This window comes from Loxodonta africana, chromosome 8 (genome assembly GCF_030014295.1).
Source record: "Loxodonta africana isolate mLoxAfr1 chromosome 8, mLoxAfr1.hap2, whole genome shotgun sequence".
Classification (NCBI taxonomy): Eukaryota; Metazoa; Chordata; class Mammalia; order Proboscidea; family Elephantidae; genus Loxodonta; species Loxodonta africana.
The window spans coordinates 101,806,563-101,834,388 of NC_087349.1; the positions used below are offsets into that span (position 1 = coordinate 101,806,563).

The window sequence follows — 27,826 nt, forward strand, 5'->3', positions numbered from 1 at the left end:
TCTAAGAGATGGTTTAATATTTCCATGTGTCATTTCCTAAAGATAGTATTTTTTTAATCTATGAAGTTCATGAAAAGGTACGTAAGAAACTATTCTACTTACTCTTAATTTTCATCATTCATCATAACCTCAAACATCCAGGAAGACTAGATATTAGAGAATAGGTTTACTTTAAAATATTAGGGAAAAATTTGCTATTTTTCCTTTTATATACAGGAGAGTACACAGATGTATTATGTATTAATTATAATTAGAGTTTCTGCATTCATTCACCAAATATTTTTTTTACACATCTATTTTCCAGGCACTATTTTAAGAGCTAAGAACATATAAAAAAAAAAAAAAAAATAGGTGGAGACAAAGTAATTGCTACCATTTATTGACAGCTTACTATGTGTCAGGCCCTGGCCTGAGTTTCACACATGTGAACCTATTTAATCTTCAAAACATAACACCTTTATAACATGGGTACTATTAATTTCCTCATTTTACAAATGAGAAAACTGAGGCATAGAGAAGTTAAGTAACTCATTCAACTAGTAACTGGTAGAATTTCTAAACTTCTGGCTCTTATGGAGCTTTTACTCACCTAAAACCCCTCCCTTCTCAATTTCTTCTTTGTCTCTGCGAAAGACCTAAAGAACAAACAGAACTTGGTACCGCTCAAATAGGTGGTGTGACTCTTTCATTTTTAGATAACAATGTTTCTTTCTGGAAATGCTTAAAATTTAACTAGCTCCATTTTCATCATATTGTGACCCCAAAACATCCCCCAAATCTGCCTAAGACCCGATTTTGTTTTAAATGTTGGAGAAAAAAAATTCTTAGTATTTTTGCCTCTGGGTTTTTTTTTGGTTTTGCTGTAGGCATAAAAAATATATATATATACAGCATCCCTTCCTTTGGAAAACCACTTCTCTACTCCAGGTAGGCCTAGTAAGGCTGAAAATTATGGTGCCTGTCTCATTACAGGGAGGGTTCATGATTACAAGCTAAGCAGGCACCACTTTCTTGGTAGTTATTGGTTCAGGAATATAGAAACATGATCCAAGCATGGCCAGTCTGCTTCCCTGGGGTTGATGGAATTGGGAGTTATTTTCTTTGCATTGGAAGTGAATTTGAGACCGATGATAGCCATTTTCCTTGGCCATCAGGAGAAAATTATTACATAATCCTGAGAGATACAGAGAAATTCAAACACAGAACACTCTGATCTAGCTATGCTTGAAACAGGACTATCTTTGTACTTTCCAGTTAAATGAGTATATAAATGCTTTTTTTTTTTTTTTTTTACTTATGCTAAAGTGGGTTTCTGTCACTTCCAACTAAGTATCAAAGCATTTTTACAAATGCATTAGATAAAATATGCAAGTAGAACACTGGTTATAATGAATATGAATATATTGGTATGGAATTCTTTGTCCTCTTCATTCCTCTCTCCCTGTAAACAAATATATAGCTCTGTACCGCTCAAGGGTGGTTTATCTATTTCATTTTAAAAAGTAGTTTCTAAAAGACAATTTACCTATGCTTATAAAGCATTATTTTAATAATTCTGCTTTTTAGCATACAACAAAACCACAATATAGCTAGAAAAGACAAAATGTTTTATTTCAAAATGTTGGAGAAACATTAAAAAGACAAATGTCCAATATATAATCAAATGTTTTAAATATATATATATATATATATAGCTCACCACCAAAGAGCTAAATACTGCAAATTACCCTACCATATTTCTTCTCTAATTTAGACCAATAATACTTGGTATATGCTGACAAAAAATACCAAGCGCCTATACTAAGGCATCATCTTAGGGTTCAATTACACAAGTCATGGTTTTGTTCAAGATGTTCCTGACACGTGAAGCTTCCAGGTGAATTTCAGAAATGTTAAGAAAAGTATCTTCCTTTTTTGCCTGTGAATGTTTGAGTATTGCTGTACTGTTGGCTTATATCGGCTACGGATACTGGTTCTAGGCCAGCCCAAGGATCCTCAAGCATGGAAGGCTTGAAATAACTTTCCACCTCATTAGACATTCTGTTTTCTCTACCACGCCCTGATCCAAATGGTGTAGATGTCCTTGGAGAACCCTTGAGAAAAAAAATCAGTTAAAAAAACATTTAGTAGCAATACTTTGTACTTTTTTCTTTAATAGCTAAAGGCTCATGGGGATCACACTGCTAGTTAAAAGCTGTGACTTGAACCCATTATGTTCCATGGCAAAGTCCACATTTCCTTTAGTGCGGTGTTGTTTTAAAAAACATAACTGAAACCACGTATTTATTAATAATTCCATTCCCACCATCATCTCAAACACTATTGGGTTTCTAATGTAGTAACTTTACAGACCTATCAAGCAGTGATAAAATTAAAAACCGTATTTCAATTTCTTTTTTCCTCAAAATCTGCATTGTCTTTCTGCAGGAAAATTAAGGAAAAAGTTTTTTTTTTTTTTAATATATGGCTTCAAAATTTCTGGAACCTTTCTATCCATGAAAATTTTTTCTCCTATCTTCAGCCTTAGAAAGGCGGGGTTGGTTTAGTATACAAAAAATTGGAAACCATCAGTACATGCAAATTGTTAACCACTCCTGTAAGTCGTAAACCACTACGTAAAAACAATTTTAAGAATGGCGCAGGACCGGGAAGTGTTTCCTTCTGTTGTGCATAGGGTTGCCAGGAGTCGGAACTCGCTCCACTGTACCTAACAACCACCACCTAAAAAAAAAAAACCTGTTGCCGACCAGTCGATTCCGACTCGTAGCGACCCTACAGGACAGAGTAGAGCTGCCCCATAGTTTCCAGGGAGCGCCTAGTGGATTCGAACTGCCGACCTCTCGGATTAGCAGCAGTAGTACTTAACCACTACGCCAAACTACTACCTAGACACACCAAAAGTACTCCCGCTGTTTCTGTATTCACACTGAGAGGCACGAAACACTTTCACTACCTCCTATTTATTTTTTCTTGAGAAGACTTGGAAAGCTGAAGTTGGTGTAGTCAGAAAAAAGACAGGCAAACACAAAAAGTAGGGGGAAGATGGCACCAGCCTTTAAGAGTGCTAGCCTGGGGTTCATCCACTTCCTCCCCTCCCCTCGGAGCCAGGGGGCTCAGAATAATTTACTGAGAAAAGGAAAGCCCCCCCCGACCCCGGCAAAGGAGAATCAGGAAATCTGTGTATCAGTGGCAGTGTCCCGGCTAAAAGCAAGAGGTCTCCGGAGTCAGAACGTACAGGTTAAAAACGTGAATGCCACTTTTGCAGGGTAATCTTAAGAAAGTTACTTAACTTCTCTAAGCCTCAGTTTACTCATCTGCAAAATAGGGCTAATCGTAAAATTTCAAAAACAATTCATGTAAAGCGACTCCTCCTACCGTGCCTGCCATACCGTAGGAGCTCAGCCAACGCTGGCTATTATTACCTGGGGGTGGGTCTGCTGTTGCCCTGGGGAGTAGCCGAAATGCTGCTGGGACCCCGCGGGGGACTTGGAGTAGGAGCCAGGGTAGCCTCCAGGGGACGGGGACCCGAAGCGGCCCCCGGGGAAGCCGCCGCCGTGTCGTGGAGAGTGGCTGCTCCCGTAGGGCCTAGAGCGCGGCCCGTACGGCGGCGTGTGGTGTGGACTCCCGTAACCGTCCCGAGGGGAGGGCGGCCGCGGTCCGCTCCCGCCCGGGGTACCCCGGAAGCTGCTCCCGTTACCCCAACCTCCTACACCGGGGCCAGGGTAAGGAGGGGTCGGGGGTCGAAAATTCTGTCGGTGCATAGCAGGAGGCGAAGACGAAGTCCTCACTGCTGCGTTCTCCAGCCGGAACTGTCCCGACGAAGCCTCCACAGAGAACTGGTTAGTCCTTTACCAAAACAGTCCTCTGGCCGCCCGCGCCGTCAAGCACATTGGTTCCGGTATCACAAATGTTCCGGAAGGGACGGAGCGATAAGCAGGTTACGGAATTGGGTGGAGATTGGGCGAATTGAAGTGAAGAAGGAGGAAGAAAAGGGATAAAGACTGAACACTCGATCCAAGGAATGATCTTTGCACTGTGGCGGTCATTGGTCGAGACAAATTGACTAGACGCCCTCCCAATGGGTGAGGTAGGCCTGAGAGAGCAGGCCCCACCCGGACCGCGCCTCGGCTCCGCCCACCCTCGCCCTCGCCCAGCCCCGGGTCGCTGGGGGCGGGGTCTGGGTGTCTCGAGCGCCCTCAGTGGCTGCAGGCCCCGAGCGTAGCGGCCACGCCTCACCCGGGGAAGGAGGATCTGAGAGGCGTACGAGGTTGGCGGCTCTGCGGAGAAGCGGCCTCCTTTCCGGCCGGGGCGGCGGGAGGGGGCTGTGGACCGGACGCCCGCAGTCAGGTACCCTCCGAGACACGGTCCGGGCGGCGAACGGGATCCCGGCTCCAACCAACCCGTTCAGGCGGCGCGCTGCGGAGAGCGCCTGCACTTTCCAGAAGCATCTGCTGCCCCCAGGACCCGTGCTTAGCTCTTCTCGCCTTCGTGCGCCCTTGTTCCGTGGCCCCGCGGCCGTCCTAGTCTCGCTCTCCCGGCCCTACCGGGCTCGCCCTGCCCGGCGCCTGCGCTCCAGGTCGGGCCGAGGTCCTGCGCTTACCACTGCGGGGCCCGCCCCCTGCGCGGTCGAAGTGGCGCGCGCCTCGCCTCTCTCGCTTTCCTCCTACCCTCTCGCACCCAAAGTTAACTTTAGTAACGTACCAACAGCCATCTTTCAGAAATGACTTCAGGCTGCTGCTTTAAATAGCTTGGTGGGGAGGCTGTGTTAACAAGTTTCGGGCTTCACCCTCTTCCTTTCAGTTCTGGTTAAATGGGAGCGAGAAGTGATGAGGGAATTAGGAAGCGGATAATTGCTTCTCAAAAAGAGCAGAATTGGGCCAAAACTTTAAAAATCTCGATTGTTTCACAAACTTTTAGTTATAAAGAAAAGTGTGATGATGCAAGAATGACACCTTGATAAAATAGGACAGGTACCAGATACCTGTCCCAGCATTTTATTTAGAGGGTGAAATTTAGATTCACTACAGTTGTATAGAATTTTCTTTGCTCTCCCAAGATTTGAGAATGGCAATTCACTATGAATCTGGAAATCTTGTAGGAAGCAGAATCTTAAAGAACTTCCAAAAAAAAGCTGGCTTCAAGTAGATTCCGACTGTAATCTTCTTCTGTGGTCCCGCTGGGTAGGTTCCAACTGCCAGCGTTTAGGTTAACAGTCGTTGGCAGACTGTGCCACCCAGGGACCCTTAATGAACTTAGGTCCAGTGGGTAGCCCGGACCTGTGCTTTTTAGCCTGCCCCCTTCTAGCTGCCGTTCCTCACTCTGTCTCTGACATATTTTTTGACATGCCTAGTTGAAGGATGTTATGTCTTCTCAGCCGCCATCCTCCTTATGAGTGGAGACATAAACACAGTTCCATTGCTGATTGGGGGAGAAGGGTCTGGTCCACCAAATTTCTATTTTCCTTTGGACACAAGTTGTAAAGTCAATCAAGGCAGGATAATGCTATCAGGCTTAGTGGTGCAATAAAGGCCTGAAGATCGCAGACTGGTTGGTATTCTTCTGTCCTGGCCAAAAATTCGCCTTTCTGGATGTTGTCATCAGTGCCTAGATTAATGCCTGGTAATCAGGCACTCAAGTACGTATCGAATGAACGAATGGGTCACGTACACCGTATTGGTCAGTGATCCTCATCATCTTTTATATCATAAACCAATCTATTTATTATGATGGAGGGGCAGAAGAGGGAGAGTAGTGGACACCAAAATTACCTTTATTACTCTTTTTAAAAAAGAAAATGCAAACTGGGTCTCTGTTTTTAAATTGGCAGTGAGATTATAGAATTGGTTCTCAGTCTGCTAAGTACTGTAAATGACTTTTTTCTTTGGCTTACACTTTTAGCATACTCTTCCCTGTAGTGTCTTCCTTGCTGTTTTCTATATGTATGAACTTGCACTAGAAATGGGGGAGGAGGGGAGAAATACAGTGGAAAATTGTTGACTGGTAGGTTAAGGGTGACAGTGTACCTCTCATCATATTTTCAGACATATATGAGGATTGAGGAAGAGTGAATTCTTAATAATTACATGAAAATCCCTAATCCCATTGGGCCTCTTCTGGGCCCCTCTAGTGAGAATAGGCCCCTTGCCTCTTCGCAGTTGGGAAATCCACCAAGAGAAGTTAAGTGACTTGGTTAAGTTCACACAGCAAGCAGAGTTGGAAGCAGAACTCAGGCCTCCTGAATCTCAATAGCTTTTTTTTCCAAGTAAAGAATTATAAGTGACAATCAGTCTGCCTTTTGAAAAATGCAGTAGTGAAATAAACACGTAAATTTTTGAAAATGGTTCTGTGTAGCTAATTATTTTAGATTTTGAGGTTAGTAGATATAACCTTAGTACTGAATTTTTATAAATGTGGCGAGGGGGTCTTCCTATGCTTGAGCCTGAGGAATGCAGTCTGGCTGTCTGAACTGGAGGGCCTGAGCTTCCTAGGCTTCTGTTTGCATGGAGTCTATTCGTATGGTGGTGGGTTCAGAGGAAAGGGTGAGGGGAAGAGGAAGAAGTTTTATGTTGGGATAATTGGAGGTAGAAAAGTGAAGAACTGAGATGATGGGTGGGAAAGTATGGTGGTTGCCCATGGGCTAGTCTGTGCCCTCTGGTGAGAAAGCAGCACCTCTCATCTTTGTAACAGGTATGGTTCTTGCAAAAAGAGCATCACAGCACAATCACAAAAACAGAACATCAAAGAACTTTCTAAGCATTCTTGAGCTACATGGGGGGCTTCAGAAGCATTTACGTTAACTTTGTATGGTAGTGTCTCGTAGAAGTTTTACATTAATGCAGGTAAGGGTATCAAGCTGAAGGAATTTAAATATAAATGTAAACAGGATCTTGTCTATTCCTGTGAGACTGAGGACCTTTACTTATTTAGGTTTTTTGCTAGCTGCCCTCCAGCTGGACCAGTGGCTTTCAAACTTATTTTTATTTGTAGAGCCTTATCTTCCACAAAACCCACAAAAAACAAAAACAAACAAAAAAACTTACTTGCAAGCCCAAAATATAAGAGCAGACGGTATGTGTTTGAAACAGGGATTGGGGTCCCAGAGTCCTGCTCAGTCTGTACCCTATTTTATCTGACCTGCCCTGCCCCCAAAGAGACTTCTGGGGACACCCCTGAGGAATTTCTCAGGCTTTGCATAAAATGGCTTGAAAACCAATGCTTAAGGTAGCTGTCTGGGATTAACAAGTGCTACAAATAGAAATATTTTGGTTAGTTTTACTATGTATTGTCAAGAAGTAAATATTATCATTTCTCTTCATGGTTATGGCTTTGTAAGCAAAGAAACGTAGAACCTAGGGTAAAGAACAAGGGTGCAGTGATGGTTCAGTGGTAGAACTCTTGCCTTCCATGTGGGAGACTGGGTTCAATTCTGGGCTGATACACCTCATGCGCAGCGTCTGTCCTTGGAAACCTGTGTATTGTTTTGTTACTGAAGGGGTTTCAGTAGAGCTTCCAACTAAGACAGACTAGTATGGAGTGTTTTGTTCAGTTGTGCATGGGGTGTATTTGAATGGTCCAGCTGGAGGGCAGCCAGCAGCAACAGGTTAAAGGACAAGCCTTAGAAGTTAAAAAGGTGACTGAATAAGTAGTTAGAGAATAGTTTACCTCTTAGGTGGTATGTGTTGGTCTTTTAAAGGATGATAAAACCCAGAGCTTGTCTTATTTTCCCCATTTGAACTCAGAGTGACCCCATGTGACAATAGAAATGCTCAATATGGTTGGGCTGTAATCTTTATGGGAGCAGATGGCCAGGCCGTTTCTCCTGTAGAGCCCTGGTGGGTTTGAACCACAGTTGAGTGCTTAACCATTGCTGCACCAGGGATCTGTGTCCCCTCCCTTTCCCTCAGACAATTATTTACATTCCAAAGCCTGAGAACCCAGGTACTTTCTTATTGTCTCCCCATGGAGAAATTGTTTACATTAGGAAGATTAGATTTCTCTCTCTCTGTAGGGGCAGTGGTCACTGGGCTGTTAGTTGCCAGTGGAGTTGATTCTGATTCATGGCGATCTCATGTGTTACAGAATAGAACTGCTTTATAGAGTTTCCTTGGCTGTAATCCTTACAGAAGCAAATCGCCGGGCCTTTCTTTACTTTCTTTTCCCATGGAGAATTAGTTTACATTAGGGAGATTAGGTTTTTCCTCTCTCAGTAGGGGAAGTGGCAGCTGGGCAGCGATCCTATACTCCCAGATTGGTAATTTTGGGTTTCCTTTCCTGTGTTTCAACCCCTGTGTGTGTAGGCTTAATCACTGGCTCTCATTGGGTCATCTGTGGGGTGTTAAAAAGCTTGTGTTGCCTTCGAGTTGATTCTGACTCATAGAGACCTTATAGGACACAGTAGAGCTGCCCCGCAGGGTTTCCAAGGAGCGCCTGGTGGATTCGAACTGCCGACCTTTGGGTTAGCAGCCATAGCTCTTAACCACTACACCACCAGGGGTATTAGGTTTGAGAAACTGGTTCGTTTATAAATGAAGTAACGATAACTCTGATCTCTGCTTCAGAAACCTCATGTTTTCTTTCAGGCTAAAAATGGATAAATAGTGATATTAAAAACTTATTAAATATTTCTGATGAGAAATACTTCTTAGGACAGGAGAATGTCCTTCATAATTTCTATGTATAGAAATGTTTGTATGTATACTAAGAATAAGCTTTAATGTAATAATACCTAAAACTTTTCAGGTTATCTCAGTTTTCCTTATAGAGGTATGTTGTTAGCTACTTGAAGACTGCCAGTAGAGGAAAAGTAAATGCATCTCTAGGATGTGATTATTTCACTCATTGATAGAGTTAGGCCTGTATTGAACACAGTGGACCATTTAAAGACAACTGGTGGAACCAACTCAGTGGCAATAGGTTTGGTTTTTTTTTTTTTTTTTTTAAATTTTTGAATGTTCTCAATGAAAAAGCAAATATTAGAAGCAGTTTGTTTTCAAAATAATCCTTGAGAGCCTAATTTCACCGTTTCATTAAAATCTAATCTTTTCAATTCAAATCGTGTATCCTTTGTCCATGGTTGTTGAGTACAGGTGAAATGTTTTATTATTATTTATTTTTTTGTAGACTAACATTTGGAAACCCTGGTGGTGTAGTGGGTATGTGCTACAGCTGCTAACCAAAAGGTCAGCAGCTTGAATCCACCAAGCACTCCTTGGAAACTCCATAGGGCAGTTCTCCTCTGTCCTATGGGGTCGCTGTAAGTCGGAATCGACTTGACGGCAACGGGTTTATTCTTCACCTAGGTGTAATACGGGTAACTATGCATTAACTCACACTTACAAGCATTTTCATTAAAAATAACTAAATTTGCTGACAGAATATTTTGTATGAAGAAAAATGTGAGAAAAAACTCACTGCCGTTGAGTATGAACATTGTTTTCCAGATACAAAGACTGAAACTTTGTCTTAAAATAAGTAAATAAAATTTTAATGTCACTAGCATTTGCATTTTTGTCTTTTTTTCCAATTATAAAAATAGTACATAATTTTTGTAAAAGATCTGAGATGCTCAGGAAAATAGAAAGGAGTAAAAAATATTAATCTTTTATCTAAGAAGCAACCACTTATAACTTAATATCTAAATAGAAAAAATAAGCCCCAGATAGTTTAAATCTTTATATAGGAAAGTAAAAGCTTTTTAAATTGGAAAAACAAAAGTAAATGAATATTTATATAATCTGGGGTTGGGAAAACGTGATACCTGTGCCAAAAAGAGTTAACATGGTAGGCTTGAGGCTGCTATTTTTTGAAGGATCTTCTGCAAGTGTGGCCCTTGTTTGATGTCTGGGAACTTGGTATTTGAATAGTTCTGTAACTGATCAGAGTGGCTTACTGTACCTAGACAGTTTGTACAAACAGTGTGATTTATGGATACCTCCTATCCTTCTGGGAGTCTGGAATTTTGATCAGCTCCCAATATAAACCCTAGGTGCTGAGTCTCTAATGCACTTTCCTGCACAGAAATATTGCATATGTTACTGTACTTTTTATTACTGGAAAAGGAGTATGCAGATGTGGTCCCTCATGGGAGAGAGAGAAATAAGGAAGCCTGTGCCTGGATTTTTGCAGACTTCATTTGTGTCTCTTTCCCTTGCTGATCTTGTCAAGTATCCTTTCGTTGTAATAAACGTTAGCCATGAGTACAGCTATATGCTGGGTACCATGAATCCTTCTAGTCAATCACGGAAAGCTGTGTGGTATTGGGACTCCTGAAACCATACCAAAGGCAAAAACCATACAAGAAATGATTTAAAAAGAAATCCCCCAGCAATTTAATAAAGCTTGCAACAAATAGAGGAAAATTACTTTCAACAAATATGAGTGATAAAAGGTTAATATACTTAAAATGTACAGAATCCATACAAATCAATAAGAAAAAGATAAATTTGCCAATAAAAATATAGGTAAACAACAAGGATAATTTATAAAAGAAGATACATGGCCAGCAGAGATGGAAAAAATATTCAATTTCAGAAGTCATTAAATAAATGCAAATTAAAATGACAATGACATGCTGATTATTGACTGTTGAATTGGCAAAAAACAAACAAGAAAAATTTAAAAGTTATATTCAGGGTTATGGAAGATGGTTGAGAGCACCATTTTTGTCTTAGTCTTCTAGTGGTGCTATAAAAAATACCACAAGTGGGTGGTTTTAACAACGGAATTAATTTTCTCACAGCTTGGAGGCTAGAAGTCCAAGTTGAGGGTGCTGGCCCTAAGGGAAGGCTTTTTCTGTCTGTAGGCTCTGGGGGAAGGTCCTTGTCTCTTCAGTTACTATTCCTTGGCTCCTTGGTGATCTTCATATGGCATGGCATCTGTCTTCCTCAATCTCTGCTCTCCTGCTTGCTTTTATATCTCAGAAGAAGTTGATTTAAGACAAACCATGCGCTAATACTTTCTCATTAACGTAAGAAAGAAAACCCATTCCCAGATGGGATTATAACCACTACAGGGATAAGGGTTTACAACATTTTTTTTGGGACGCAGCTCAATCCATAACATTATACCCTTTGGCCCCCAAAATTCATGTTCTTCCCACATGCAAAAGATATTTACCTTATCACATCATCCCAAAAGTCTTAAATCAACTCCAAGTCCAAAATCTCATTTTCAGAATCATCTAAATCAGATACGGGTGAGTCTTTAGATGTATTCCATCCTGGGGCAAAATTCCTCTTCATCTGTGAACATGAGAAACCTAGAATACAAGTTATCTGCTTCCAAAGTACAACGTGTCTGTCAGTTTGTCGTACTGTGGGGGCTCCTGTGTTGCTGTGATGCTGGAAGTTATGCCACTGGTATTCAGATACCAGCAGGGTCACCCATGGAGGACAGGTTTCAGCTGAGCTTCCAGACTAAGACAGACTAGGAAGAAGGACCCGGCAGCCTACTTCTGAAAAGCATTAGCCAGTAAAAACCTTATGAATAGCAGCGGAACATTGTCTGATACAGTGCTGAAAGATGAGCCTCCCCCAGGTTGGAAGGCACTCAAAAGATGACTGGGGGAAGAGCTGCCTCCTCAAAGTAGAGTTGACCTTAATGACGTGGATGGAGTAAAGCTTTTGGGACCTTCATTTGCTGATATGGCACGACTCAAAATGAGAAGAAACAGCTGCAAACATCCATTAATAATTGGAACCTGGAATATATGAAGTATGAATCTAGAAAAATTGGAAATCGTCAAAAATGAAATGGAACGCATAAACATCGATATGCTAGGCATTAGTGAGCTGAAATGGGCTGGTATTGGCCATTTTGAATCGGACAAACATATAGTCTACTATGCTAGGAATGACAACTTGAAGGGGAATGGTGTTGCATTCATCGTCAAAAAGAATGTTTCAAGATCTATCCTGAAGTACAACGCTGTCAGTGATAGAATAATATCCATATGCCTACAAGGAAGACCAGTTAATATGACTATTATTTAAATTTACACACCAACCACTAGGGCCAAAGATGAAGAAACAGAAGATTTTTATCAGCTGCTGCAGTCTGAAATTGATCAAACATGCAATCAAGATGCATTGATAATTACTGGTGATTTTAATGTGAATGTTGGAAACGAAGAAGGATCAGTAGTTGGAAAATATGACCTTAGTGATAGAAACAACGCCGGAGATCTAATGATAGAATTTTGCAAGACCAACGACTTCTTCATTGCAGATACCTTCTTTCACCAACATAAACGGCGACTATACATTTTTATACACATGGACCTCGCCAGACGGAACACACAGAAATCAAATTGACTACATCTGTGGAAAGAGACGATGGGAAAACTCAATCTCATCAGAACAAGGCCAGGGGCTGACTGTGGAACAGACCATCAATTGCTCATAATGCGAGTTCAAGCTGAAACTGAAGAAAATCAGAGCAAGTCCATGAGAGTCAAAATATGACCTTGAGTATATCCCACCTGAATTTAGAGAGCACCTGAAGAATAGATTTGACGCATTGAACACTAGTGACCGAAGACCAGACGAGTTGTGAAATGACATCAAGGACATCATCCATGAAGAAAGCAAGAGGTCACTGAAAAGACAGGAAAGAAAGAAAAGACCAAGATGGATGTCAGAGGAGACTCTGAAACTTGCTCTTGAGCGTCAAGCAGCTAAAGCAAAAGGAAGAATTCATGAAGTAAAAGAACTGAACAGAAGATTTCAAAGGGCCTCTCGAGAAGACAAAGCATTATAATGACACGTGCAAAGAGCTGGAGATGGAAAACAAAAAGGGAGGAGCACACTCGGTGTTTCTCAAGCTGAACTGAAGGAAAAATTCAAGCCTCGAGTTGCAATGGTGAAGGATTCCATGGGGAAAATATTAAATGATGCAGGAAGCATGAAAAAAAGATGGAAGGAATACACAGAGTCATTATACCAAAATAGTCGATATTCAACCATTTCAAGAGGTGGCATATGATCAGGAACCGATGGTACTGAAGGAAGAAGTCCAAGCTGCTCTGAAGGCATTGGGGAAAAACAAGGCTCCAGGAATTGATGGAATACCAATTGAGATGTTTCAACAAACAGATGCAACGCTGGAGGTGCTCACTCGTCTATGCCAAGAAATATGGAAGACATCTTCCTGGCCAACTGACTGGAAGAGATCCATATTTATGCCTATTCCCAAGAAAGGTGTTCCAACTGAATGTGGAAATTATAGAACAATATCATTAATATCACACACAAGCAAAATTTTGCTGAAGATCATTCAAAAATGGCTGCAGCAGTATATCGACAGGGAACTGCCAGAAATTCAGGCCGGTTTCAGAAGAGAACGTGGAACCAGGGATATCATTGCTGATGTCAGATGGATCCTGGCTGAAAGCAGAGAATACCAGAAGGATGCTTACCTGTGTTTTATTGACTATGCAAATGCATTCGACTGCGTGGATCATAACAAACTATGGATAACAGTGCGAAGAATGGGAGTCGCAGAACACTTAATTGTGCTCATGAGGAACCTTTACATAGATCAAGAGACAGTTGTTTGGACAAAACAAGGGGATACTGATTGAAGTCAGGAGAGGTGTGGGTCAGGGTTGTATTCTTTCACCATACCTATTTAATCTGTATGCTGAACAAATAATCCGAGAAGCTGGGCTATATGAAGAAGAATGGGGCATCAGGATTGGATGAAGACTCATTAAGAACCTGCGTTATGCAGATGACACAACCTTGCTTGCTGAAAGTGAAGAGGACTTGAAGCACTTACTAATGAAGATCAAAGACCACAGCCTTCAGTATGGATTACAGCTCAACATAAAGAAAACAAAAATCTTCACAACTGGACCAACAAGCAAGATCATGATAAACGGAGAAAAGATTGAAGTTGTCAAGGATTTCATTTTACTTGGATCCACAATCAACAGCCATGGAAGCACCAGTTGAGAAATCAAAAGACACATTGCATTGGGTAAATCTGCTGCAAAGGACCTCTTCAAAGTGTTGAAGAGCAAGGATGTCACCCTGAAGACTAAGGTGCGCCTGACCCAAGCAGTGGTGTTTTCAGTCACATCATATGCATGTGAAAGCCGGACAATGAATAAGGAGGACCGAAGAAGAGTTGACGCCTTTGAATTGTGGTGTTGGCGAAGAATACTGAATATGCCATGGACTGCCAAAAGAACGAACAAATCTGTCTTGGAAGAAGTGCGGCCAGAACACTCCTTAGAGGCAAGGATGGCGAGACTGTGTCTTACATACTTTGGACACATTGTCAGGAGGGATGAGTCCCTGGAGAAGGACATCATGCTTGGCAGAGTACAGGGTCAGCGGAAAAGAGGAAGACCTTCGACAAGGGGGATTGACACAATGGCTGCAACAATGAGCTCAAGCATAACAACGGTTGTAAGGATGGGCAGTGTTTCATTCTGTTGTGCATAGTGTCTCTGTGACTCGATGGCACCTAACAACAACAACAACAACAACAACAAAGTACAGTGGTGAAACAGGCAAAGGGTAGACATTTCCATTACAATTGGGAGAAACTGGAGGGAAAGAAGGGATAACAGACACCAAGCAAGTCCAAAACTCAGCAGAACAAACTGTATTAACTCTCACTCAAAGCTTGAAAATAATCCTCTGCTATTCAGGACCATCTGGGCTTCAGCTCTGCCTTCCAGTCTCACTGGGGTAACGACTCTGCTACTTTGGTTTTGAGTGGTCCCATTTTAGTCTATCTGAGTGATGACCCTACACCCTTAGTCCCAAGAGACCCCGTTCTTCCCCTTGGGCACAGAAGCCCCACCACCTCAGCTTTGGGCAGAATCCCCATCCTTTTGGCCAAACTGAATGGCAGTCCCACTTTACAGAACCAAGCTAGTGAAGATCTGAGTTTTTGGAGCCTAGGAGGCTGTGACTCCACTCTATGAAACCTAGGAGGCCGTGGTTCCACCCTTTGAGACCTAGGAGACCTTGGCTCCACCGTTTGAAACTAAGGCAGCTCTGCTTCCCAAGCTCCTTCCAACAGTTTTGCTGATGTCCAAACTTCTCCAAGGATGGTCCTTTTCCTTTCTTGGAGGACAACAGGTGTAGCTCCTTTGGCCTATTTCCTGCCTGTAGAATTCTAAGAGGCAGACAGCCTTTCTTCCTTTCATCCTATTTTTGTCCCCTTCAGCCTAACCTGATGAGTTTTCTGCTGTGGTAGTCCATTATGTTAGATCCATCAGTCAAAGGCTTAATCTCTTTAACAAAAGATTTTGTAGCTATGTCCTTGGTAAATATTCTAGAACACATGTCCTTAATTTGTATAACAGAATTTTCCAAATCTTTAAGTTCTGTTTTCATTTTGTGCAGTTCATTTTTAAGCCCTTGTTTTTCTTTTTGCGTTTCACTATAAGCAACAAGGAGAAACCATGCAGCCCCTTTAAGTAATTGCTTAGAAATGTCCTCAGCCAAATATCCATGCTCATCACTTACAAGTTCTACCTTCCACCCAACTCTTGAACGTAATTCAGACAAGTTGCCACCGCATAACAAACATCGCCCTTACTCCGTTGTCTGATCACACGTTCACCGTTTCCTTTTAAAGCCTTACGAGAAACACATTACTAACCACCTTATGTTGCTGGTGCCATATGTATTCTCTAAGACGATAAAGACTTTCTTTGTAGCTCTCCTTGCTGAGCATTCACCAGAATTGCCTTTGATGTGCATAATTCTACCAACAGTCTCTTCAAGGCAATCTAGGCTTTTACTTTTAGGAATCTTAAAACTCTTCCAGCTTCTGCCCATTACCCAGTTTCTAAAACCACTTCCACATTTTGGGTATTTGTTAGAGCAGTACCTCTATTTCTTGGTACCAAATTCTGTTTTAGTTATCTAGTGCTGCCATAGCAGAAATACCACAAATGGGTGGTTTTAACAAGCAAAAATTCGTTTTCTCATAGTTGGGAAGCTAAAAGTCCAAATTCAGGGCGTCCACTCTGGAGGAAGTCAATCTTTCTGTATTGGCTCTGGCGAAAGGCCTTTTTCTCTTCAGCTTCTATTCTTTGGCTCCTTGGTGATCTTCATTTGGCATTTGTCGTGGATTGAATTGTGTCCAACAAAATATGTGTCAACTTGGTTAGGCCATGATTCCCAGTATAGTGTGATTGTCCACCATTTTGTCATTTGATGAGATTTTCCTGTGTGTCGTAAATCCTATCACTGTGACAGTAATAAGATGGATTAGCTGCAGTTGTATTGATGAGATCTACAGGATTAGATAGTGTCTTAAGCCAATCTCTTTTGAGGTATGAAAGAGAGAAGCAAGCAGAGAGACGGGGGCCTCATACCACCAAGAAAGCAGCACCGGGAGCAAAGCGTGTCCTTTGGACCTGAGGTTCTTGCGCAGAGAAAGTCTTAGACCGCAGGGCGATTGATGACAGGGGTCTTCCTCCAGAGTTGACGGAGAGATAAAGCCTTCCCCTGGCTCTGGTGCCGTGAATTTGGACTTCTAGCCTACTGGGCTGTGAGAGAATAAACCCGTGTTTGTTAAAGCCATCCACTTGTGATCTTTCTGTTATGGTAGCACTAGATGACTGACACAGAATTTGGTACTAGGAATGGGGTCCTGCTCTAACAGATATCCAAAATGTGGATTGGTTTTGAAGCTGAGCAGATAGAGGACTCAGAAGGAAGTAAGGAGAACTGTTAACAGCAGAGATGGCGCAGGTGGTGAGAAGCAGCAGCAGAGGACCAGCAGCAGCAGAGGACCAGCAGCAGCAGTGGACCAGAACCAGGATACCAGCACCAGACAGCACTGGAGCCAACCCATGAAGTGAAAGAGCAGAGTGCCTTGGTTCAGGAGGCTTCCTGGTTGAGTGGGGTGCTTCCAGGCAGTTATTGGTGGAACTAGGCTTGCTGACCCACTATGCAAGAGAGCTGAGTGCCTTCCAGCTGAAGTTTACCTATGGAGTGGGGTGCCTCCAGGCACTTATTGGTGGAGCTACAGAGCTTTGGAACACTTGCCCCAGCAGGGCAGATGTGGGCATGAGCCCCCAGGAGCCAGAAGGCCAAGAAATCAGGAAGCAGAAGCTGAAGAGCTAAGGAGTACAGGAAGCCTAGCTGCCTCACTCTCAAAAGGTATGGCCATGACCTCTGGGGTTTCAAAGGGTAGAGCCATGGCCTCTGGTGTTTCTAAGGGTGGGGTCGCCACTCAGATGGACTAGGAGAATGGTGCACATAAACCAAGAGAGCAGAGTTGCTGTCTCAGTGGGTCTGGAAGGCCGAGCTGAAACCCAAGGCTGAGGGGCCTTCACTTAGAATCGAGAGAGTGTAGCCAATACCTAGAGTCTGGAGGGCAGGGCTGTTGTATAAATGGTCTCAGAGAATCGAGGATTATTTTCAAGCCTTGAGGGCTAATGTAATATGTTCTCCTGGCTTGCTTGGTGCCTGTTATGCCTTCTTTCCCTCCAATTTCTCCTGTTTGTAATAGAAATATCTTCCTTGTGGCTGTTGCACCATTGTACTCTGGAAGCAGATAACTTGTATTCTGTATTTCACAGATGAAGAGGAATTTTTGGATTTTGCACTTTGAGTTGATTTAAGACTTTTTTATAATATGATCAGGTGAATATGTTTTACATGTGGCAAGGACATGAATTTTTTTGGGGCCAAAGGGTAGAATGTCATGTGTTGAATTGTTTCCCCCCAAAATATGTATCAACTTGGTTAGGCCATGATTTCCAGTATTGTGTGTTTGTCCACCATTTTGTCATTTCATAAGATTTTCCTGTGTGTTGTAAATCCTATCACTATGATGTTAATAAGATGGATTAGTGCCAGTTATATCAATGAGATCTGCAAGATTAGATAGTGTCTTAAGCCAATCTCTTTTGAGATATAAAAGAGAGAAGCAAGCAGAGAGATAAGGGTACCTCACACCACCAAGAAGGCAGCACCAGGAGCAGAACATGTCCTTTGGGCCCAAGGTTGCTGTGCAGAGAAGCTCCTAGACCACAGGAAGATTGATGACAAGGACTTTCCTCCAGAGTCTACACAGAGATAAAGCCTTCCCCTGGAGCTAGTGCCCTAAGTTTGGACTTCTAGCCTATTAGACTGTGAGACAATAGGCTTCTGTTTGTTAAAGCCATCCATTTGTAGTATTTCTGTTATAGCAGCACTGGATGACTAACACAGCATGACATCTATCTTCCCCCGTCTCTGCTTTCCTGCTTGCTTGTTTAATCTCTTTTATATCTCAAAAGAGATTTACTTAAAACACACCATACATTAATGTTATAAAGAAAACCCATTTCCAAATGAATTATAACCACTATAGGGATTAGAGTTTATAACACATTTTTGGGGAACATAATTCAACCCATAACAATTTTCATATACTGAGTGAAAAAAAAAAATTTTTTTTTTTTGCCAGTACCTCTATATATAACAGTACTGCCATTCTGGTGGACAATTTGACAATATGTATTAAAAACTTTGAAGACATAGAATGAATATGGCTAGGCCACCTTAAGGCCTACTCTCCATTCACCATTCCCCAAATCACCAAAAGCCATAAAGAATAATTTTTAATCTTAGGACTTGAAGAGAAGTCTCTGGGAGTACTCCATAGCCCTTCATATAGAAAGTATCTTACATTTCTCTCTAGGTATCTCTCCTGCTCTTCAAAGTTACCCATTGGAAGCTGTTAAAAATAAATCATAAAACATGTTCTTATTGTTATGGATTGAATTATATCCCCCCAAAATATATGTCAACTTGGCTAGGCCATTGTTATGGGTAGAATTGTGTCCCCCGAAGTATCTGTCAACTTGGCTAGTCGTGATTGCCAGCATTGTATGGTTGTTTACCGTTTTGTCATTTGATGTGATTTCCCTATGTGTTGTAAATCCTACCACTATGATATAGTAAGATGGCTTAGTGGCAGTTTTATCAATGAGATCTTCAAGATTAGATAGTGTCTTAAGTCAATCTCTTTTGAGATATAAAAGAGAAGTAAGCAGAGAGACATGGGGGACCTCATATCACCAAGAAAGCAGCGCCAGGCACAGAGTGTGTCCTTTGGACCTGAGGTTCCTGTGCTGAGATGCTCCCAAACCAAGGGGAGACTGATGACAAGGACCTTCCTCCAGAGCTGACAGAGAGAGAAAGCCTTCCCCTGGAGCCGGCACCCTGAATTCCGACTTCTAGCCTACTGGACTGTGAGAGAATAAACTTCTCTTTGTTAAAGTTATCTACTTGTGGTATTTCTGTTATAGCAACACTAGATGACTAAGACAACCATGTTTCCCAGTATTGTGTGATTATCCACCATTTTGTCATCCTGTGTGATTTTCCTATGTGTTGTAAATCCTGCCTCTGTGATGTTAATGAGGCAGGATTAGAGGCAGTTATGTTAATGAGGCACGACTCAATCTACACGATTAAATTGTGTCTTAAATCAATCTTTTGAGGTATAAAAGACAGAAGTGAGCAGAGAGACTGGGGGACCTCATACCACCAAGAAATAAGAGCCAGGAGAATCGCGTGTCCTTGGGACCCAGGGTCCCTGCGCCGAGAAGCTCCTAGACCGGGGGAAGATTGATGACAAGGACCTTTCCCCCAGAGCCAACAGACAGAACAAGACCTTCCCTGGAGCTGGCACCCTGAATTTGGACTTCTAGCCTCCTAGACTGTGAAAGAATAGACTTCTTTTTTTAAAGCCATCCACTTGTTGTATTTCTGTTATAGTGGACAGTCACACACCCATCCTACATACTTCTTCCAGGTTGCCCCTACTTCCCTTCTGTTCCTGCTAGTAAAATATCCACCTTGTTCTGTAGAATGGGACTTAATTTTTGAGTCAAAAGGGACTCATTACATTCATAGTTTAAAACTGCAAACCCACCCTGCCCCCACAACGCATACACATTTTCTTTTCTGCTGTAGTGATTATATTCCCTCTCAAATACCTATGAAGGTGTTTTTTTTTTTTTTTCTCATTCATCAACCTAGAGAGGGCATTGTTTTGCTAGTTGTCCCCTGATGAGTGTGTCTTTTTCTAATTTGCACAAAGGTCTTTGCATAGGTTGGCCTTCTACCAGAGGGCAGCCACTGGGCCTTATGATTAACATCACCAACACTGAGAAGTTCAAGGGGCCACTTGGGCTTGTGGACACTCTTATGTTCAGTAATTGTTAGCTATAATTTGCTCTACCAGTTACTGGTTCAACCACTTCTGATCCTCTGAACCAGGATGGCCCAATGAAGAAGCCTGAAGAACTAAGAAATTTTTCCTCTGGCTCATTGACTTGTGGTTATAAGTTGGTACTATTTTCCATCATTACCAATCTATAGCAGTCATCTACCTGCTAAAAGATGTTTGAAAAACAAAATAAACCCTTTCGTACTTTAAGTTGATATTTAAAATTTTTCATCACGTGAGTGAATTTTTCAATGTGAACTAAGGGTGAGGGCCAACTGAATATGGTATAAATATTTTATGATATGATTTGATTTTAAAAAGCACAGCAAATATAAAGAAATAAATTTATCTCTGTGTTTTATACAGTTACCTTGAAAAATTTGAGAGTTCTGCAAAAATTCCAGTTACATTTAAACAATCAGTGACACTAATCTCTACCCCTTCAGATGCTCTAAAATCAGAGTTTCCCAACATAGGCTGCAATACCCTGTTTTTAATGCCAGCTTCTCTTTTAGCCAAAATATGTGTTAGTCAGGGAAAGGCAGGAAGCCTATGGCTTTAAGGTTGCCTTGGTTAAGGTGGCTTTCCAGAACCAATATTTTGATTATTCCTTTGGTGCCCCAGAGGTTTTTATACCCCGGAGTAGTACACTGTAGTAAGATCTGGAACGTGTGAGGGATATGCTTTCCTTTTGCCTACTGGGAGAAGAGTTTTGGTAAAAGCAGGCTCCTTTGTAGGCTGATCGGTTTTAGGAAAGAGTACCTGTGGAAGTTGAAGACCTGGAAATTGATTTCTTTAAACGATTCATACATCACTTAGGAAAGTTTTCCCCTACTTCAGTTTGAAGACTACAGGTAAATGGACAGTGAAACAATCTACCCCTGACATGGACATCTAGTTGTTGGTGTTGATGCCTCACTTAGAGGTTAGCATCTCTCTACCTTCACTCCTTGGTATCTTTATTAGGTTATGCTGTGGTGTAAATTAGTCCGCCATTTCAGTGGCTTAATAAAGAAAAACATCTTTCTTGCACATATAGTTACACTATGGGAAACTTCTAGCCTCGACTGTTACTGCAGCAGGGGAACAGAGGGCTGGAGGGTTTCATGGGATGGTTTACAAGGTCAGGCCTGGAATTAGCTTATATTACTTCTGCCTTTGTTCCATCAGCCAGAACCCAGTCATTTGGAACTAACTTCAAGGAAAGCTGGTGCATGTAGTGTAGCAAAGGGATTTCGCATGAGCACCGACTTGTGTTTTGGTCGTGGCATCCTGTAACCGTGACTCAAAAATGCTTTTTCCAGTTTGTTTACACTGTCCTTTCTGTAAAATTCTCAAGTTTTCATTATAAACAGTTGCTTCCGATACTACCAAACCTGCTTGGTCATAAATTCCATAGTAATAGCCAAGTTCTTGTAGGGGGAGGGAGATCTGAAGAATTTGGGTGTTGAGAGAGAGTAAATTATAAACTATTATCCAGCTAACTGTGGTTCTCTGAAGTAGCCCTGGTGATGCACCATGCTCAGCTGCTAGCTGAAAGGTTGGCGGTTTGAACAACAACATGGTTTTCTGGTCGTTCCTGAATGGTGTGATTGCCCCACAGCTTCATCATCGTTTCCATACTCTTTTTTGATTTTATGATAGGATTCCAAGAACGTAATAGCTAGTGTCTGGTTGACTTACACTTTTTCACATGAGATTCCAATAGACTGGTATTCTTGGTAGAAATGTCTTCTTGACACAGTTGTAGGCAGCCAGTTACTCTGAGGGGCAGCTCAGTATTTTATATTAGATTTAAAGTTTTGGGTTGTAGCCCCAAAATATTAAGGGATAAAAGCAGGTTTTGATATCATGTAGCATATGATTAGAATTTTCAAAAAAGTTACATCTCTTCTCTCTCTGAAAGGATTTACACCAAAAGCACGAGCAGTTATTAGCATTGAGTGATTCAGTAATGAGTGATTTTATTTTTTTTATCTGCATTTTCTCTATTTCTTGCATCGATTTGCTTGGGTAGACAGAAAACCTGAAAATTAATGCAAGAGTTGAGATTTTTTTGTTGCTGTTTTTATTGTGTTTCTTTCGTTGACTTTCTTAATGAATGTGACAGGTGCTTCAGAAATTCATGCTAATTAAATTAGAAAGTGAATTCCTATTTTTCATTATAAGTAACTTAAACATTTGATGCTGAAAATTTGTTTTTCTCTCCTGAGATTTTAGAGAAAGAAAATGAATTTAAAAATATCCTTTCAACATGGCTCTTCCAGGGGTAGTTGTCTGAGAGAAGTAAAGTGGATGATGATGAGAAAATAAGCAACCTGTGATTAGTGTCAGTGTATACACTTTGGGGGTTTCAGTGAAGAGTAGCATTGAAAAGCCCGTAAGTGCATGAAAATCCTTTAGTTTCCTTTTTACAGCCTTCTCTTGCTTACCACAAACCTAGAAATGAAAAAAAAAAAAATTATTGCCTGGTGATCTCAAAAATGTAATTTCCCTGATGTCTTCCTGGGATATTAATTTTCTAGGAATGCTAAACTCCTAAAATTACCTGCCAGATTAGGAACAGAGTTTCTTTCATGACTTCTAATGCATGCTAGAAAGAACACAGAATACTAACTATTGTAGATAAAACTTCAGCAGGTTAAGAGAGTATGCTTTGAAGATAGGTCCATCTTCAGCTTTCTCACTCTTAAATTCTGGTAGTTAAGTTCTCTGTATAATAGCACCTTAAAAAATCTTTTTGGTGTGTATTACATGTTCTATTTGATGTTTGATCAGTTTGTTTTATGACTTTTTTGACTTAGGTTTTTTGTTTTTGTCTCAGTAGTTGGCCAACATGGGTGGGGAGGGATGACTGCATTGTTGTCACACAGATGAGCCACTTGTGTGGGCATCTGTCAATTATCATCACTCTGGTGCTGCCCAAGCTTATTTGTGTCTTGGAAACCCTAGGGCCAGGTACCAGAGGAGTCCTAGAAGCAGCCCTGGCAAGCTTAGAATTGATGGCAGCTTCATGATAATTATACTTTTTTGCATGGCTGCCTAGCTGTATCATTATAATAGCTTTTCATCCTAGAGGCTAAATAAGATAGAGAGATGCCCAAGCTGCTTAATATATCTCAACAAATTACATTACCATCGATGCCTTTTCCAACTGGTTTCTCCCCTGTAAGCACCCTCCTCTCACCCAGTCTATTCTGTTCTTTCATAAACAGGCAAAAATATGGCTCCAGATGCCCTTTTTAAGTATAGAATACTGAGAACCATGCTTTATTTATTTACTTTTTGTTCCTTAAAATAATCGTGTATTTTTCTTGTTTTCAAATCTGGGTCTGAAGTAATCAGTTTTAATAGGTAAGACTGTATAATAAATATATGGTGATGATGACGGTAATAATAATAGCGATGGCAAGTTGTTAATGAGCGCTTACTATATGCTGGGAAGTATACTAAGCATTTTACATTTCATTTAATCCCTGCCGACCCTATGAGAGAGGTGCTTCAGATGAGGAATCAGAGACTCAGAGAGGTGAAGTTACCTGCCCCAGGTGCTGGTGAGGTAGCAAGTAGTGGAGAAAGGCATTGCACCCATGATCATGCTCTTAACTATTTAAAAGTCATTCATTGATTTTGTTTTAAATATGTCTTTTTTCTGGGTGTCTTCTCAGATAATAGAAGTTAAATTATTTTGCCTCATGTTAAGTGTATTCAGTTTAAAAGTTTTTGCTTCATTAGACAAAATTCTACTAACTTATTATGGTCGTAACATGGCATTGGTGGTGAAATAAAGACTTTTTCATAGATTTGTAATGAAATGAAGATTTATGGGATGAAGAGACCTAAATATATTTTGTGTATCACTTGAAATAAAATAAGGGCCCCAAAAGAGACTTAAGTGCAGAAGACCAGTATTTTTGGAAAATATAAATATTTGATGCTAAAGATTAATATTTTCCCCCTTGAGACTTAAGAGAAAGAAAACTAAAAAATATTTCGGCACGAGTTTTGCCTGGTGGCTTTTATAAGAGAGAAGTAAAGTGGATGATGAATGTTAACTTCCTGTTTTTGGAAGTTCTTTAGCTGTTGTGTTAGTTTCCTGGGGTAACAAAGCACCATAAATTGGGATGGCTTATAACAACAGGAATTTATTGTCTCACAGTTCTGGAGGCTAGAAGTCTGAAATGAAGGTGTTGGCAGGGCCATACTTCTTCTGAAGTCTCTAGGGGAAGATTCTTCCTTGCCTTTTCCAGCTTCTAGGCAGGCCTTCGTTTATGGCAGCATCACTCCAGTTTCTGCCTCCATCTTCACATGGCTGCCTTCCCTTTGTGTCTGTCTGTCTGGGTCTCTTCTCCTCTTTTTGTAAGGACACCAGCCATCGGATTAGAGTCCCCTCTACTTCCGTATGGCCTCATGTTAACTAATTTCATTTGCAAAGATGCTATTTCCAAGTAAATGTCACATTCATGGATGTCAGGGGTTAGAACTTCAACATAATTTTTTGAGGGGCACAAATCAACCCATAACAGCCATTCTGCTGAGGGGAATTTCCCTCTGGTACTTTTTTTCCTGCCATTTTGTTCAGCTTCCCCTCCTTTGTCTAATCTTCCATTCCATTCTGGCTGTTAAGCTTACCTGTACCCCCTCTCCCTCTCACTCCCTCCCAGAGCTATCCCTCAACTAATTCTTAGTGTCAGCCACTGTTCTAGGCAATTCTAGTGGGAAAGATGGGTAATAAACAAATAAATCAATTTAAGGTAATATGAGGTAACTGTAAGTGTTATAAGAAAAGTAAAGCAGAGATAGAGACTCAGAGGAGTGTCGTCCTATTCAGAGAGGATGGTCAGGCAAGGTTACTCTAAGAGTGAGATATTCAAGCAGAAATTTGTATGGATCGAGAAAGACATGCAAATGTATAGAGGAAGAGATTTCCGGCAAAGGAAATAGCAAGTGCGAAGGCCCTGGCATGTGTTGGGTTCTCTAGAAGGCAGCTGTGCCAACGGAGCTAGAAGGGCAAAGGGCTTACTGGGGAGTAACACCTGTGAAAGGGAAAGGAAGGCAATAGGGCTGGACACAGGGAACCATCAAACTGCGTGCTGACCTGACAAAGGTTCTGCCTGTCCACTGGGGAGTTCCAGAGCCATTACCCCAAGGAGGGCTGCTGCCATAGTCCCTCACTGAGTGGAGGAAATGGCTAGGTCTTTCTGCCCCTACTTTGCTTAGTCATTTGACCAGAGAATCTTGGGATCTCAGCTGGAAAACTGATGTGGACTCTGATGAAACTAATAGCTGGAGGTTGTCAGGTAAGCCCAATCCTTGCAGGTGGGCACCGAGGCCTTTCTTGAAGGGAATCTTAGTGGTCCACCTCTTTTTCGCCACAGGCCCTGAAACAGAAGTTTGCTCGATGTGTTCAAGGAACCGCAAGGTCAATGTAGCTGTAGAAGAATGAGTGAGAGGGAGAGTGATAGGGAGCAAGGTTGGAGAGATAGCCAAGACCAGAAGGATCAGGCTCTTGAGGGATATGGTAGGACATTGGATTTCATTCTACTTGTGGTAGAAAGCCATTAGGAGATTTTGAGCAGGGAAATATCTTATTTGTTTTAAATTTTAGAAAGATCACCCTGGCTGCTACAATAGGCCATCTCTGACCTAAGCCATTCGTATTGGTTTATCTATGCCTGCATGACCAACAACTCCACAATTTAGTGGCTTAAGTTAACAGTGGTGAATTTTTTTCTCAAAATTCAATGGATTGACTGGGCCATTCTGCTGGACTCACCTGGGATCATTAGTGTGCCTGCAAATAGTCGCTTGGCTGGGCCTGGACCTGCTAAGATGGCCTCTCCCCATGTCTGGGTGTCAGCTGGAATGGGTGGGATGACAGGACGACCCCCCCTGCCCTGTCCACGTGCTCTTTCATCTTGTGCTTCTTCACACGAAGGCGGAGGTGTTGCAGGAAGTCAAACCCAGTGTGCAGGCATTTATCCAGCTTTGCCTGCATCAAGTTTGCTCATGTCCCATTGGCTAAAGCAAGGTAATGTCCAAGCCCAGATCAACATGGGAGGGGATCATTCAAAAGTGGGGATCTCTGGAAGTGTTATTCATGAGCCTATTGCTGTTACAATCTACCACATTAAACATTGTTTCAGCTCCTTTCATTTTTCTGATTCCCTGCTCATCAAGTTACTTTGAGTATAATCTGATTTCCCACATAAGTGTACTTCCAAGAAAATAATGCACCAATCTCATGGACTTCACATATTTCCTATTGCTGTGACAGCAATTCTTTATTGGAAAATAATAAATTGGCTTATTTCAAGGAGAAAGTACGTGCCATATGGACTTCCAGTATTCTGTGCTAGAGCACTGTGGTCTGTGATCTCTTACCTAAGAATCATTTCAAGTTTATATATATGTAAATTCTGTAACCTTTTTCTTAATCCACTGGTGATGGATCTACATTCAGAATTTCTTAGAAATATTTCAAACTGGTTGCTTATCATTTTTCCCCATGTAGGTTTAAGTACAATTCAGCTTGATCTGAACTTTGTAGGCTATTTGGCTAAAATTTGACTTTGTGATTTAATGTTGCCATTACGTGTATATGATGAATTACTAATATAATTATTGATCTATCAATTTTTATAGTTTATGGGTGAAGAGAAAAAAAAGAAATATACATGTGATTTCAAATTGTTTAATAAGCTTTTTTTTTTTTTTTTGCCCATTCCTTCCTCCCTATCCTTAAAGTAGAGCAAACATGCAAGAGAGCTTTGTTGCTACCTTCAATAGCCCACATCTTAGGATATTTTTTGTTACACAAAATATCTTCATGTAGTTGTAGATTTTATTAATTGGGAGTAATCTGGTATTTGTTATTGTTGTTAGCTGCTGTGGAATTAGCCTCAGATCATGGGGACCCCATGCACAGTGGGATGAAATGCTACCCGATCCTGTGCCATTGCCATGATCAATTGCAGATCAGCCTATTGTGATCCACAGGGTTTTCATTGATTTTCAGAAGTAGCTCGCCAGACCCTTCTTCCTAACCTGGTTATTAGAGGCTTTAATTTTTACAGAGTAACTATCAGGTCAAGCTTACTGTGTTACATATAAAGCAGAAACACTGTGAAGGAAAAAAACATAATTTGGGTAGTAGAGATTATTTAAAAGAGAATATGAAAAATTCTGCACTGTTCCTCTTGAAAATTAATAATGAATATTCTTTAAATATTATCTGTGTTTTGCCAGGCACTGACAATATGAAGCCATTGGAAGGTGTAAAAATTCTGGATCTAACGAGGTTTGTATTGGTTTAACTAGGTTTTGGTGACTGACTTTTCCCTTCTCTTTGAGACGATGTTTATATGCTTATTTTCAAAATTTTAGAAAAGAAAAAAATAAAACTAAAATTCTATAATCCCATCATTCTAAGAGATAACCAGTGTAATATCTGTGCATTTCTTTCTAATCTACATATTTACATATGATTTTACAAAAGAAAAATTAGAACCATATTGAAATTAGTTTTACCCACATTTTACACGTAGTGTTGTATTTTGAATATTTTCCTATGTTATTAAAGATCCAACAAAAACATAAGATGGTATTTATTTTATCATTATGTAACAATTAC

General features: G+C 41.2%; 2 protein-coding genes across 15 annotated transcripts in view; one reads left to right on the top strand and one right to left on the bottom strand.

The window, feature by feature from the left end:
• Window positions 1–1,269: 1,269 nt before the first annotated feature.
• MPLKIP (M-phase specific PLK1 interacting protein) lies at window positions 1,270–4,016 on the bottom strand. Its single transcript, XM_003406894.4, has 2 exons — window positions 3,423–4,016; window positions 1,270–2,093 (listed from the first exon to the last, which is right to left on the bottom strand). The coding sequence occupies exons 1-2, from the start codon at window positions 3,759–3,761 to the stop codon at window positions 1,893–1,895; spliced, it is 540 nt and encodes a 179-aa protein (XP_003406942.1). The 5' UTR covers window positions 3,762–4,016; the 3' UTR covers window positions 1,270–1,892.
• Window positions 4,017–4,034: 18 nt separating this feature from the next.
• Window positions 4,035–27,826, top strand: part of SUGCT (succinyl-CoA:glutarate-CoA transferase) — a 796,973-nt gene continuing 773,181 nt past the window's right edge. For 13 of the 14 annotated variants that reach the window (XM_064290193.1, XM_064290192.1, XM_064290195.1 and 10 more), the window contains exons 1-2: window positions 4,035–4,347; window positions 27,442–27,493. The gene's annotated coding sequence lies outside the window, so the exon portion shown is untranslated. Of the gene's footprint in view, window positions 26,225–27,441; window positions 27,494–27,826 lie in introns of all 14 variants that reach the window. The other variant, XM_064290187.1, reaches the window with a different exon arrangement.